General features: G+C 39.0%; 1 protein-coding gene across 1 annotated transcript in view; it reads left to right on the top strand.

Annotated features, from left to right (window-relative positions):
- The window catches only part of LOC107523687 (zinc finger protein 709-like), a 114,317-nt gene extending 99,586 nt beyond the window's left edge, over positions 1 to 14,731 (top strand). The window contains exons 4-5 of the mRNA XM_060204972.1: positions 12,848 to 14,338; positions 14,419 to 14,731. Of these exons, the coding sequence (XP_060060955.1) occupies positions 12,848 to 14,006 (1,159 nt within the window). The 3' untranslated portion in view covers positions 14,007 to 14,338; positions 14,419 to 14,731. The remainder of the gene's footprint in view (positions 1 to 12,847; positions 14,339 to 14,418) is intronic.
- Positions 14,732 to 16,047: the final 1,316 nt, after the last annotated feature.

Below are 16,047 nucleotides of genomic sequence, written 5' to 3'. Positions count from 1 at the left end.
AGCACAATTTATAATAGGCAAAACCTGGAAGCAACCCAGGTGTCCAACAACAGATGAGTGGCTGAGCAAGTTGTGGTATATATACACAATGGAATACTACTCAGTTGTAAAAAATGGTGACTTCACCGTTTTCAGCCCATCTTGGATGAACCTTGAAAAAATCATTTTGAATGAAATAAGTCAGAAACAGAAGGATGAATATGGGATGATCTCACTCTCAGGCAGAAGTTGGAAAACAAGATCAGAAAAGAAAACACAAGTCGAACCTGAAATGGAATTGGCATATTTCACCAAAGTAAAAGACTCTGGGGTGGGTGGGTGGGGAGAATATAAGTCCAAGGATTCAGAGGACCAGAAGGGGTTGTAATGTTAAATGGGAAACTGGGGAATGTTATGCATGTACAAACTATTGTACTTACTGTTGAATGTAAAACATTAATTCCCCATTAAAAAAAAAAAAAAAAGAGCAGAAAAAAAAAAAAACACTAAAAGCCGACCCTGAACCACCAGGCTAGAGATGCAGCATTGGGCTCCAGGGCAGAGACATTTCTGTTTCCCGGTGCGTCAGCTTAGGCCAGCTGCAGGGGATTTTGGAACTTGTAGTTCGGACAGATCTACTCCCATGGCTGACTGCGAGGAGTCGGACTACAATTCCCATCAGGCCTTGCGGCATCACCTGGGTCCTGCACAAGCGGCTGGGCGGCAGGTTTGAGTTTCTGTAGCTGCGAGTCAGACATGCAGAGTCTATTGCATGCAGCCTCAGGTCGGTCAGTCACGGCTGGTGGGTCTTGGGTGGCGGCGGAAGCCGGGGAAAGGCCTCAGCGTGACTGGACTTAAAGACCTGGGGCTCTGCGTGTGTCGCGGAGGTGCGCCGGCCTCGCCTCTGGCCATTCTGCGCCGCCTCCCTGCTGGTCTGAGTCCCGCTTCCCCTCGCCCCGATTAGGGACCGGAGGTTTGGGGCCGGAGGAGCTGCGGGGCCTGCGGGGGCGCGGTGTGAGCCGCTGGGGCGGGCGCAGGGTGTCCAGGGCAGGCTCTGGCCGGGCTCCGGTGGGCGACCTGGGGCGCGGACCTGCAGCGGGGAGCTGCGCTGAGCGCTGAGGCCTCTAGCTTTGGCTGCGGGCTGATGGGGCGTCTGCACAGGCGCGGAGCTGCGGTTCCGGAGTGCACCTGGCGCTTGCGCGGTTGTGCGGCTGCATGTGGCCGCCAGCTGCGTGTCTGCAGCCGGGCAGGACTGGCCTGCTGGGCTGGTCCCGCTGCAGGATCTGTGCAGCGACTCTGCTGTTGAGTCACGTGCTGCCGCGAGGCAGGTCGGGGCAAACCTAGGCATTGGAGACACTCAGTCGCTATTATTATTTCGATACTTTATTCTCTCTTTTTTTGAACTGAGAACTGCTCAGCTCTGGTTTATGGTTGTGCAGGGGATTGAACCTGGGACTTTGGAGCCTCAGGCATGGAGTCTGTTTGCAAAACCATTATGTTATCTACCCCTGCCCTATTTATTCCTTTTGCTCCCCTTGTTGTTTTATTGTTGTAGTTGCTGTTGTTGCTATTGATGTTGTTGGATTGGACAGAGAGACATGGAGAGAGAGGGGAAGACAGAAAGGGGAAGAGAAAGACAGACACCTGCAGACCTGCTTCGCCCCCTTGAAGCAACTCCCCTGCAGGTGGGAGCTCAAACTGGACTCCTTAGGCTGGTTGCTGAGCTTTGCACCACTTGCAGTTAACCCGCTGCGCTACCGCTTGACTTCCATTTACTAGATTTTTGTGGATGTTTTTATTGTGAAAAGTTAAAATGTTGAAAGAGATATCAGTAGAATTTGTGGGCTTTGTAATGGTCCTAATAAACAGGATAACTGGCTAAATCTTTCCATAACCTCTTCTGTTTCCATTGCACAGCTAGGGTATTATACCTTTTATTCACTACAGTATCTTCCATCTAGGGCCCATACTGTCCAGTGAAGAGGCTGTGCTGCTAGATTTAAACAGAGTCTCAAGCTATTGCTGTGATTGATCTTCCCTTTTCTGGCCTGAAAGACATTCAGGGAAAGAGATGGCAGTGTCTTGGGTAAGTGACTTGCCAACATCAATGTCTGTTTCTTTTTCCTCTTGAATTTTATTTTATTTTTATTTATTTATTTTTTTATAATTTATTTCTTTATTGGAGAATTAATGTTTTACATTGAACAGTAAATACAATAGTTTGTACATGCATAACATTCCCCAGATTCCCATTAAAAATACAACCCCCACTATGTCATTCATCATCCTTCATGGACCTGTATTCTCCTCTCCCACCCACCCACCCAGGAGTCTTTTACTTTGGTGCAATACGCCAATTCCAGTTCAGGTTCTACTTGTGTTTTCTTTTCTAATCTTGTTTTTCAACTTCGGCCTGAGAGTGAAATCATCCCATATTCATCCTTCTGTTTCTGACTTATTTCACTCAACATGATTTTTTCAAGGTCCATCCAAGATCAGCTGAAAACGGTGAAGTCACCATTTTTGACAGCTGAGTAGTATTCCATTGTGTATATATACACCACAACTTGCTCAGCCACTCATCTATTGTTGGACACCTGGGTTGCTTCCAGGTTTTGGCTATTACAAATTGTGCTGCCAAGAACATATGTGTACACAGATCTTTTTGGATGGATGTGTTGGGTTTCTTAGGATATATCCCCAGGAGACGAATTGCAGGGTCATAGGGTAGGTCCATTTCTAGCCTTCTGAGAGTTCTCCAGACTGTTCTCCAAAGAGGTTGGATCAATTGACATTCCCACCAGCAATGTAGGAGGGTTCCTTTGACCCCACAACCTTTCCAGCATTTGCTGCTGTTACCTTTTCTGATGTATGACATTCTCACAGGTGTGAAGTAATATCTCATTGTTGTCTTTATTTGCATTTCTCTGAAAATCAGAGACTTCCAGCATTTTTTCATGTATTTCTCGGCCTTTTGGATCTCTTCTGTGGTGAATATTCTGTCCATGTCCTCCCCCCATTTTTGGATGGGGTTATTTGTTGTCTTGTTGTTGAGTCTGGCAAGCTCTTTATATATGTTGGTTATTAAACTCTTATCTGATATATGGCATTAAAGATCTTCTCCCATTCTGTGAGGGGTCTCTTGATTTGGGTAGTGGTTTCTTTTGCTGTGAAGAAGCTTTTTAATTTGATGTAGTCCCATAGGTTTATACTTGCCTTAGTCTTCTTTGTAATTGGATTTGTTTCATTGAATATGTATTTAAAATTTATGCGGATAAGAGTTCTGCCAATATTTTCCTCTAAGTATTTGATAGTTTGTGGTCTAACATCCAAGTCCTAGATCTACTTGGAATTTACTTTTGTATTTGGTGAAATACAGTGATTCAGTTTCATTCTTCTAAATGTTTCAACCCATTGTTTCCAACACCATTTATTGAAGAGACTCTGCTTTCCCCATGTAATAGTCTGAGCCCCTTTGTCAAAGATTAGATGTCCATAGGTGTGGGGCCTCATTTCTGGGCTCTCAATTCTATTCCACTGGTCAGTGTGTCTGTTCATGTTCCAGTACCAAGCAGTTTTGATGACAATGGTCCTATAATACAGTTTGAGATCTGGGAGTGTGATGCCACCGATTCTGTTCTTTTTTTCTCAAGATTGTTTTGGCAATTCTAGCTCTTTTCTGGTTCAGATAAACATTTGTGGCATTTTTTCTATTCTCCTAAAAAATGTGCTTGGGATCTTGATGGGGATAGCATTAAATTTGTAGATGGCTCTGGGTAATATATTAATTTTGATGATGTTAATTCTTCCAACCCATGAACATGGAATATCTTTCCACTTCTTTGTGTCTTTTTCAATTTCCTTGAGTAGTGACTCCTAATTTTCAGTATACAAGTCTTTCACTTCTTTGGTTAGGTTTACTCCTAGATATTTTATTGTTTTTGTTGCTATAGTAAAAACAATTGGGGTCTGGATTTCAATTTCTTCTAACTTAGTGTTTGCATAGAGGAATGCCACTGACTTTTGAATGTTAATTTTATAGCCTGACACCTTACTGTATTGCCTGATGATTTCCAAAAGCTTCTTGCTGGAGTCCTTAGGTTTTTCCATGTATACTATCATATCATCTGCAAATAAGGAGAGTTTGACTTCTTCTCTTCCAATCTGTATGCCTTGAATTCCTTGCTCCTGCCTGATTGCTATGGCAAGAACTTCCAACACTATGTTGAATAGTAATGGTGATAGTGGGCAGCCCAGTCTATTACTTGATCTGAGGGAAAATGCTTCCAGTTTTTCACCAAAAACTGTTGGCTGTAGGTTTGCTATATATAGACTCCACTATCTTCAGGAATTTTCCATCTATTCCCATTTTTTGTAGTGTTTTGATCATAAAGGGATGTTGTATTTTGTCAAAGGCTTTCTCTGCATCTATTGATATGACCATGTGGTTTTTGGTCTTGCTTTTGTTGATGTGGTGGATCACATTGATTGATTTACGTATATTAAACCAACCTTGCATGCCTGGGATAAACCCCACTTGGTCATGATGACAATCTTTTTGATACACTGCTGTATCCGGTTGGCTAGAATTTTGTTCAATATTTTCGCATCTGTGTTCATCAGAGATATTGGTCTGTAGTTTTCTTTTTTGGTTTTGTTCCTGTCTGCTTTTGGTATCAGGGTGATGTTGGCTTCATAGAAGCTGGCAGGGAGTATTCCAGTGTCTTCAATCTTCTGGAAGACTTTTAAAAGTAGAGGTATTAGTTCTTCTTTGAAGGTTTTGTAGAATTCATTTGTAAAACCATCTGGGACTTTTATTCTTGGGAAGGTTTTTGATAACTGTTTCAATTTCATTAGGTGTGATGGGCCTGTTCATGTTATCCACTTCCTCTTTACTTAGATTTGGAAGTTGGTAGGTATCTAGGAAATCGTCCATTTCTTCCAGGTTCTCTAACTTGGTGGCATATAGTTGTTCATAGACACCTCGCATGATATGTTGAATTTCTGTGGTGTCTGTTGTGATACCTCCTCTTTCATTTACTATCCGATTTATTTGGGTCTTCTTCCTTTTTTGTTTTGTGAGTCTGGCTAAAGGTTTGTCGATTTTGTTCACTCTTTTGAAGAACCAACATTTACTTTCATTGATCTTTTGTATGGTTTTCCTATTCTCAATGTTATTTATTTCTGCCCTAACTTTAGTGATTTCTGTCCTTCTGGTTGCTTTAGGATTCCTTTGTTCTTCTTCTCGGTCTTTAAGATGTGCAATCAAGCTGTTTATTTGTGCTTTTTCTTCTTTCCTAATGTGTGCTTGTATAGCTATGAACTTCCCTATTAAGACACCTTTAGCTGTGTCCCAAATATTTTGATAGCTTGTGTCTTCATTTTCATTGAACTCTCAAAATATTTTGATTTCTTCCTTGATTTCCTCTTTGACCCAGAAGTTGTTAAGAAATGTACTGTTGAGCTTCCACATTTTGGGACTGTTACTAGTCTTTTGTTGATTGTTAACTGTTAGTTTCATTGCACTGTGGTCTGAGAAGATGCTTGGGATGATTTCAATGCTCTTGAATTGGTTGATGCTGTCTTTGTGGCCTAACATACAGTCTATCCTTAAGAATGACCCATGTGGATTTGAGTAAAATGTGTATTCCAGTTTCTTGGGATGAATGACTCTGAAAATGTCCAATAGTTCCAGTTTATCTATCTCTTCATTTAGCTCCCTTATGTCTTTACTGATTTTCTGCCTGGATGATCTGTCAAATTGAGAGAGTGGGGTGTTGAAGTCCCCTACTATGATTGTGTTACTGTTAATATATTGCTGTAGCTCTTTCAGTAGAAGTTCGATGTACTTAGATGGCTTCTCATTGGGTGCATAGATGTTAATAATTGTTAAGTCCTCTTGATTGACTGATCCTCTGAGCATTAAGTAGTGTCCATTCCTGTCTTTTTTAATCTTATCTATTTTAAAGTCTATCATGTCAGATATGAGAATAGCTGTCCCTGACCTTTTTTGTGGGCCATTGGCTTATATGATAGTTTTCCATCCTTTCACTTTAAGTCTGTGTTTGTCTTGTTGAGTTAGGTGGGTTTCCTGTAGACAACATATTGTTGGGTTGTGTTTTCTGATCCATCTTCCTACTCTGTGTCTTTTAATAGGTGAATTTAGGCCATTGACATTTATTGATATCAAAGATTGAAGATATTTTAACGCCATTCTTATAGAGTTTTAGAGTGTTTTGATATATGTTCTATTTGTGGTGGTCTGGTTGTTTATAGGAGACCTTTCAGAACTTCTTTCAGGGCAGGCTTGGTGATGGTTGCTTCCTTCAACTGTTGCTTGTCTGAGGTTTTGATGCCTCCATCTAGTCTGAATGACAGTCTAGCAGGATGTAGTATTCTTGGCTGAAAGCCTTTCTCATTGAGTACTCGATAGATATCTTGCCATTCTCTTCTGGCCTGTAGTGTTTGTATGGAAAAGTCTGCTGCTAATCTTATGGGTTTTCCTTTGTAGGTGACTCTTTGTTTTTCTCTTGCAGCCTTGGGGATCCTTTCTTTATCCTTATTCCTTTCCATTCCAAGTATGACATGTCTTGGTGCCTTTAGGTCTGGGTTAATTCTGTTTGGGACCCTCTGGGATTCTTGAATCTTTATGTCTTTGATGTTGTCTAGACTAGAGAAATTTTCAGCTATTATGGCCTGGAGAATGCTTTCTTCCTCTCCTTCTCTTTCTTTCTCTGGTAAGTCAATAATGCGTATATTGTTTCTTTTGAAGTCATCCCATAGGACTCTGTTGTTGTTTTCAGCATCTCTTAATCTCTTTTTGAGATCTCTTACTTCTCTTTTAGTTGTCTCTAATTCATCCTCAATATTGCTAATTCTGTCTTCAGCCTCATAGATTCTATTCTCTCTGCCCTCTACTGTTTTCTGGAGTTCATCTATTTTGTTGCCCTGCTCTGATACTGTTTTAGCTTGTTCAGCTAGTTGCCTTCTTAGCTCAGCGATTTCAGCTTTCAGCTCTCTAATAACCATGATATAATTAGAATTTTCTTCCATATTCTCATTTGTTGTTCCTGCATTTCTGATTATAATTTTTTCAAATTCTTTACTCACTCCTATTATTATTTCCTTAGCTAATGTTTGGATGTTGAACTCGTTGTTTTGTGCTTCACCCTCTGGAGGACTTTTAGCTGGACACTTGTCCTGGTTCGAGTCTCCAATATTTTTTCTTTTTGTTTTATCCATTTTATTTATATATGTTAACAGTTTTTTCAATCCCTGAGTTGGAGCTCAGTGGTGTAAAAGCCTTTTTTTTTTCTTCCCTGTGGGCTATGGGAGCCTGAGAGCTTTTAAACTATCAATAGGCTTCTTAGCTTAATCACTGACTCCTGACCAAGAGATAAAGCAGGGTGTGGCAGAGATAATCCAGTGGTTATGCAAAGAGACTTTCACAGCCCCTCAGCTATGCCACCGAGGTATAGGTCTTCTCCTGAGTTTCCCGGTTAGATCTCTGTACCCTGGTGCCCTCCCTGTTGCTGCTCCAGATTCTGAGGGTAGTAGCAGTGGAGACTCAGAGTTGCACTTGATGAGTCTCTGGGGAGTCCTTTCCTCCCTTCAGCTGTCCCCTTGTTGGTGGAGCAGACTGAGTGGCTGAGAAAGCTGTGGTATATATACACAATGGAATACTACGCAGCTATTAAGAACAGTGAACACACCTTCTCTGACTCATCTTGGATGGAGCTGAAAGGAATTTTCTCTCTTTTTTAAAGTAGATTTTTAAAATATTTAATAAAGGATTGAGAAATGGATGGGGCAGAGGAGATAGCAAGGGAGACACAGAGAGAAACCTGCAGCCCTGCTTCAAATTTCATGAAGCTTTCCTTCTGTATATGGGGACAGGAGGCTTGAACTGGGTATTTGCACATTTTAAAATGAACACTTAACCAAGTGTGCCACCACTTGACCCCAAGCCTTCTTTTTCTCTCTACCCAGCATTGTATACGGGATGAACTATTCTTATGTTGATTAGTGACATAGAACTGTTGAAAATGTTTTAATTTTTGCAGATAAAAGTAATGGCATTAATCCGGTATTCCCACTGAGAAACATGTCTTTCTTGGGATATCAGAGACCTAACAAAATTTTGCTTAGTTTCTATGTATGCTTTTCTTAATCTTTGTGTAAGATATTATAAAATTCAGTAAATTTACAAAAGGGTATTAAACCAGAATTACTCTTTTTTTAAAAATGAAACATTATTGTTCTAATATGCAGGTATCTGACACTGAGGGACTGTGAGCGATTTTTAATTGCCCTGTGACTAAACATTTTCTTGGTTAAGGATATTATAAATGTCTTTCTGTACATTTACTGTGGTTGTTCATGTTACTCTACTGAGTCTTGTGAGTACATATATTGCTGATTAGCGCTGTGATGTATAGCATGTAAATATGCTTTATTTTATTTTACTGCATTTCTTGTCTTGGTGTTAGGTTTTGGGATTATACCAAATATTTTCAATGTGATGTAGTCTAAGGAGTACATTTTTCCATTAATTTTTTTATCATTGATGTTGAGCTCAGGTCTCTGAAGACATTTCCAAATCAGATATTATGTACTGTACTGAGGATGACTTCTATAGGTTTTTGGTTACTGTTGTAACATCCATGTGCATCTTAAGGACCATAATACCCTTTCACTGCTACAGACTTTCCACAATGGTTCCTTCCTCCTGATAGCATCTTTTTCTATTTATAAATTATATTTTACTTCCTATGAGAGACAGAAATTGAGGAGTATGTATATTACTGGATTACTGTTCTTCTTGGCCTCCCTTTTTTTCTGTCACCCGGTTTATTTCCTTTTTCCCCCCTTTTCTTGCCCTTGTGGTTATTATTGTTATTGTTGATGTTGCTCGTTGTTGGATAGGACAGAGAGAAATGGAGAGAGGAGGGGAAGACAGAGGGAGAGAGAAACTTAAGACTCCTGCAGACTTCCTCTGCTGATTGTGAATGACTCCCCTGCAGCTGGGGAGCTGGGGGCTCGAACCAGGATCCCCATTCTGGTTCTTGTACTTTGCACCGCATGCACTTAACCCGCTGCACTATGGCCCAACCCTAAACCAGAGTTATTTCCTGAGCTCATTGTGAGAACTTTGAATCCACTCCTGCAGAACGCCATTTTTTTCTTTCCATTTTATTTGATAGGAGACACTTGCAGGCCTGTTCACTGCTCATGAAGTGTCCTCCACTCAGGAGGGAAGGAAGTCTCAAACCTAGGTCTTGTGTCATGGTGATATGTTCCCTTAACCAGGTGTTAATAATAAAGTGCTGTGTGGCTTGAGATGTTTCATATCTTTTTTTCTTTTTTAATATTTTATTTATTTATGAGAAAGTTAGGAGGAGGGAGAAATAACCAGATATCACTCTGGCACATGTTATACCGGGGATCAAACTCGGCACCTCATGCTTGAGAGTCCAAAGCTTTACCACTGTGTCACCTTCCGGACCTCTTCCTGTTTCATTTCTAACAAACTTACCATAATCATCACATGTGTTCTTTTTTTATCCCATATTTTATTTATTTTATCACTGTGGTTTCATTATGAATTCATTACACCCAGTGGCTCTTTTCTTTTTTATATTTTTGAGTTTTATATAGGTGAAGAGAATTTTTTTTTAATATTTATTTTATTTATTCCCTTTTGTTACCCTTGTTGCTTTATTGTTGTAGTTATTATTGTTGTTGTCATTGTTGGATAGGACAGAGAGAGATGGAGAGAGGAGGGGAAGACAGACAGGAGGAGAGAAAGATAGACACCTGCAGACCTGCTTTACCGCTTGTGAAGCGACTCCCCTGCAGGTGGGGAGCCAGGGTTTGAACTGGGATCCTTATGCCGGTCCTTGTGCTTTGCGCCACCTGCGCTTAACCCGCTGCGCTACAGCCCGACTCCCAGGTGAAGAGAATTTAATAAGTAAAGTGAAGTAGATATATATCTATCTGTGTGTATGTGATGTGAAATTGTTATTCATATATAATAAATGAAATTAATGTTTATTTTCTTTTTATGAGAAGAACTGAAGGTAGAAGAAGACACACCAACTTTGAGCTCTAAGTCCCCAGGGGATATAGGTTCAATTCCAGTTATCTTCTACTTCACTCTCCCTATCAAATTCTCTTTACCTATATAAAGTTTACATTATAAATAAGGAAGGAAATGTCCACAACTTCTCCACCACTTGTGAAGAGTGCAGTGCCACTCCCTCCTCCGTGCATGTGAGAACTAGGATATATAGAATCTTGGTCCTTTTATATAGTAACATGAGCATTCTATCAGTTGTACTCCCACACAACTTTAAGGTTTTATCATTTACTAATTACAAAAGTATAGAGGGGAAGAGTGAGAATAGGGATATTTCTCTGTCACGTGAGATGCCAGGGATTGAACTCTGCCTTGTGAGAGGCCATTGTTATAATCAATGTACAAACTTCTAGACCATAATTAAGAGGTATCTGATTTTCAAGTCACCAAAGACATGTTTTCAATGAGACAATCCTTCACAGGCTTCCTAAAGTAGAGACTGAATGGCTAATCTGCTGTCACTCACATTTTCTCCCATGAACACATTGCACATATTTTAGGGCTCAGTGACCTATGAAGATGTAGCTGTGATATTCACTCAAGAGGAGTGGGCACTATTGAATTCTTCAGAGAAGAAACTCTACAGAGATGTGATGTGTGAAAACCTGAGGAACTTTCTTTCACTAGGTAACTAACTGCCTTAATTTTTCAACTAGAAGACAATTCACTTTTTGTTCACCAGTGTAGAGACAGAGATACTGTTCAGTGAACAAAGTTTGATTGTGACTCATGATTGATGAAAAGTTCAATCGATTTGTATAATTTCTTTTTGTATTAATTAATTTTTTCTTTTTTTTTTTACCAGAGCACTGTTCAGCTCTGGCTTATGGTGGTGTGGGGATTGAACCTGAGACTTTGTAACCTCAGGCATGAGAGTCTATTTGCATAACCATTATGCTATCTACCCTTTGCCTTGATTTTTATAATTTCTAATATGTTTTATATTTTGCAATTTTAGAAAAGATACAAGAACATTCCACCAAAGGGCAGCATATCTTGCATGGTAATAAACAAAGGTGAGAGTCACATTTACAATAAAACATGATGTACCACCTAATAAATGACTGTGTTTTCTAAAGTTTTCTCTGTAATTTACTGAGATCAGGTGCCTCCATGGTTTCCCTGTATAAGGAGACTCATGGGTTCTTAATTGTGTGCTCTCTACTGACCTAAGAATCGCATATGACCCCTTTTAATACAGTTCATTCAGAAAATGAAAGTTATAGTCACTGCCACAAATAGATCAATTTTTTAAATAAGCAAATCAAAAATACTTCATGACTAGGTTATAGAATTGTTGGACAAATTACTCCAATGTGATGTATGTGATGTACATGACTGAAGTTCCCATATGAGGCTCTGAGTACCATAAATATGTCCTACATTATCTGTCTTTTCTCTTCTTTTTACAGGAAAATCTTTCTCACATGTAACAAGTAAATGGAAAATTTTAAATAGGGGCAAACATGTTAAGTATTAATAAAATAGTACACTTGTAAGCAATAAGAATATCTTCAATGTATGAGTATCTATCTATATATATATTTAAATATTTTTTATTTATTTTCTTTTTTGTCCTTGTTTTTCATTGTTATTGTAGTTATTGTTATTGTCACTGATAGATAGGACAGAGAGAAATGGATAGAGAAGGGAGAGACAGAGGGGGAGAGAAAGATAGATACCTGCAGACCTGCCTCACTACCTGTGAAGCAACCCCCCGTGCCTGCGTAGCCGGTGGCTGGAACCATGATCCTTGCAAATATCTATATTTTTATGATACTTAGACGTAACCCTTCCAGAAGAGATCAATATTTCTAGTGGAAAATTTCAACACAGATCCAAAACTTAGCAGGGTTTCCGTAGTGTTGTGGTTATCACGTTCACCTCACACAGATCCAAAACTTGCTATTAACTAATAGAAGTTCAATTAATGCATGTAAAATACGTGTAATGATACCATTATATTTGTCATAATATATTTATGTGAAAGTATTTAGGTATTATGAGTTTTATATTTGTCATAATATATTTATATGAAAGTATTTAGGTATTATGAGTTTGCTTATTTACTTATTTATTGGATAGGGACACACAGAAATCAATAGGAATGGGGACGTAGAGAGGGGAGAGACAGACTCCTGCATTCCTATTTTGCTACTTGCAAAGCTATCCTCCTGCAGGTAGGGACCAGGGCTTGAAGCCTGCTCTTTGCTGATTGTAGCATGTGCGCTCAGCTAGGTACACCACTGCCCATCCGTTTTTACCATTTTTTAACTTTACTTTTGAGATCTTTTTATTATTTTTCAATATCAGTGATTTTTTTCATTTTGTTTTTTTTAATATTTAATTATTATCCCTTTTGCTCTTGTTTTCTATTGTTGTAGTTACTATTTTTATTATTCTTGATTTTGTTGTTGGATAGGATGGAGAGAGGATGGGAACACAGGGGGAGAGAAAGATAGACACCGGCAGACCAGTTTCATAGCCTGTGAAACACCTCCCCTGCAGGTGGGGAGTAGGGGGCTCAAAAGAGGATCCTTACGCTTTGCACCACAAGTGCTTAACCCACTGAACTATCACTTGACTCCCTCCCTCAGTATGTTTTAGTCAAATCTATTTCTAAAGTCTGATTTTTGTGGCTTATTAAGTAAAACAATGTCCTGCATTTTGATAATCAATTACAGTGTTATTCATTAAAATGTCATTAATTAATTCTTTGTTATTTTACAGTAATACAACAGTAAAAATCTCTGAGGGCAAAGATAGTCATAATGCTAGACTATCTCAAGAATGTGAAGTATACAACAAATTATTCACTTATCCTATTCATCTTCAAAAACATGAAAGAACTCACAGTGGAGAGAAACCCTATGAATGTAAACTATGTAGTAAAACATTCAGTTGTTCCAGTCATCTTTGGGCACATGAAAGAACTCACAGTGGAGAGAAACCCTATGAATGTAAACAATGTACTAAAACATTCAGTCAAGCTGGTCATCTTCGGGCACATGAAAGAACTCACAGTGGGGAGAAACGCTATGAATGTAAACTATGTATTAAAACATTCAGTTGTTCCAGTAGTCTTCTGGCACATGAAAGAATTCACAGTGGAGAGAAGCCCTATGAATGTAAACTATGTAGTAAAACATTCCGTTGTTCCAGTAATCTTCGGTCACATGAAAGAATTCACAGTGGAGAGAAGCCCTATGAATGTAAACAGTGTAGTAAAACATTCAGTTGTTCCAGTAATCTTCAGAGACATGAAAGAATTCACAGTGGAGAGAAACCCTATGAATGTAAACAGTGTAGTAAAACATTCAGTTGTTCCAGTCTTCTTCGGTCACATGAAAGACTTCATAGTGGAGAGAAACTATATGAATGTAAACAGTGTAGTAAAACATTCATGCAATCCAGTAGTCTTCGAACACATGAAAGAATTCACAGTGGAGAGAAACCCTATGAATGCAAACAGTGTAGTAAAAGATTCAGTGATTCCAGTAGTTTTCGGGTACATGAAAGAATTCACAGCGGAGAGAAACCCTATGAATGTAAACAGTGTAGTAAAACATTCCGGAAATCCGGTGGTCTTCAGCAACATGAAAGAATTCACAGTGGAGAGAAACCCTATGAATGTAAACAGTGTAGTAAAACATTCCGTTGTTCCAGTAATCTTCGGTCACATGAAAGAATTCACAGTGGAGAGAAGCCCTATGAATGTAAACTATGTAGTAAAATATTTAGGCGATCCAGTCATCTTCAGAGTCATGAACAAACTCACAGTGGAGGGAAACCCTATGAATGTAAACAATGTAGTAAAACATTCAATCATTCCAGTAGTCTTCAGAGACATGTAAGAATTCACAGTGGTGAGAAACCCTATGAATGTTAACAGTGTAGTAAAACATTCAGTTGTTTCAGTCATCTTCGGTCACATGAAAGAGTTCACAGTGGAAGTGCAGAAGATAGATAGCATAATGGTTATGCACACAGACTCTCATACCTGAGGCTACAAAGTCCCAGGTTCAATCCCCTGCACCACCATATGCCAGAGCTGAGCAGTGCTCTGGTTAAAAAAAAAAAACAAGTTCACAGAATTCATTCACAGTGGAGAGAAATACTGTGAATGTAAAGAATGTAGTAAAGCATTCATTTCATCCAGTTATCTTCAGACACATGAAAGAATTCACAGTGTATAGAAACAGTATGAATGTAAAGAATGTAGTAAAGCATTTCATCCAGTAATCTTCAGACACATGAAAGAATTCACATTGCAGAGAAACCCTATGAATATAAACAATGAGGTAAAGTATTCATGGTTTCTAGGTTTCTTCAGTTACATGAAAGAAATCAGTTGAGAGAAAGAAACCTCATGAATGTAACCATGTAGTCTTAACATTCATTTAAGCCAGTTTTCTTAGATTTGAAAGATCTCACAGTGGAAAGAAACCCAGTGGGTGTAAACAGCAAAATACTGGTTCAAGTCTGTCATCTTTGTCATTATGAAATAACTCACAATGGAGAGAAATTTGATGAATATAAGCAGTGTTGAAAACATTCTATTATTCTGCTCTTTGTAAACATGAAAGAATTCACAGTAACGCAAAACCCCATGAATGTAATAAAAGTGTTAGATGTTTTACTAAATTCAAATACATGAAAGTATTCACAATGGAAATCAATCTTGAGCATAAACTGTACTAAGATTAGAAAGAAAGATGCAACCTGAGATATGATGCAGAGGCTAGTGGTTCAATGTAATAGTTCTCGGGTGTGAGCTTCTGCACTCCGTGGGTAGTTATGTTCTGTTTTATTGTGTATCTCTCCATTTTGTGACAATATATAAGTTAATATATTTAAATGTAGGAATGACAGTTCCATTATACAAGTGAATGCATACCTCTGATTATTCTATAAATGTAAAGAATAAGTATTTTGATTCTTTGTCCTAAATTCTAATATATGAAAAATCCACTTGGTACTGAGAACTTACTGATGTCAACAATGCTTAGATGTATTCTAATTGATAATGATTTTTGCACATATAAGATCACTGGAGTTAGAAAAACAATTCTTGCCCTGGGAGTCGAGTAGTAGCGCATTGGGTTAAGTGCACGTAGCGCAAAGCACAAGGACCAACATGAGTATCCTGGTTCAAGCCCCTGGCTCCCCACCTGCAGGGGATTAGCTTCACAAGCATTGAAGCAGGTCTCTCCCCCTCTCTGTCTTCTGCTCCTCTCTCCATTTCTCTGTCCTATCCAGCGACATCAACAACAGTTACAACAATAGAAAAAGGGGACAAAAGGGAATATATAAATGAATAATTAAAAAAAGACAATTCTTGGGAGTCAGCCAGTTACACAGCAGGTGAAGCACACGTGGCATCAAGCCAAGGAGTGGCATAAGGATCCTGGTTTAATCCTTGAGCTCACCACCTGAAATGGAGTTGTTTCACCGGTGTTGAAGAAGATCTGCAGATGTCTCTATCACTCCACCTCTCTGTCTTCTACTCTCTCCATTTCTCTGTCCTAACAATGACAACATCAATAAGAACAGTAATAGTAATTACAACAATAAAAAAATTTATTTCCTTTTGTTGTGGTTATTACTGTCATTGGATGAGACAGAGAATTTGAGAGAAGACGGGGAGAGAAAGACACCTGCAGACCAGCTTCACCACCTGTGAAGCAACTTAAGCCTACGCCATGTGCGCTTAACCTGATGCGCTACCACCTAGTCTCCAATCAAAAAAATTTTTAAAAGACTACCCTTTATAAAAAAAAAAAAAAGAAACAATTCTTAACAGTGTAGATATTTTAGAATGACTTTACAGACCTAAAAGTAGCTTGTACTGGAGAGCCCAGTGAATGTAAAACAGTGGAATAAGAATGGATGCTACAATATGTGAATCTTAAAACTTTTTTTTACATACT

This window comes from Erinaceus europaeus, chromosome 13, assembly GCF_950295315.1.
Source record: "Erinaceus europaeus chromosome 13, mEriEur2.1, whole genome shotgun sequence".
NCBI lineage: Eukaryota > Metazoa > Chordata > Mammalia > Eulipotyphla > Erinaceidae > Erinaceus > Erinaceus europaeus.
The sequence above is the reverse complement of the archived record's forward strand: the minus strand, read 5'-3'. Positions and strand labels throughout refer to the sequence as shown.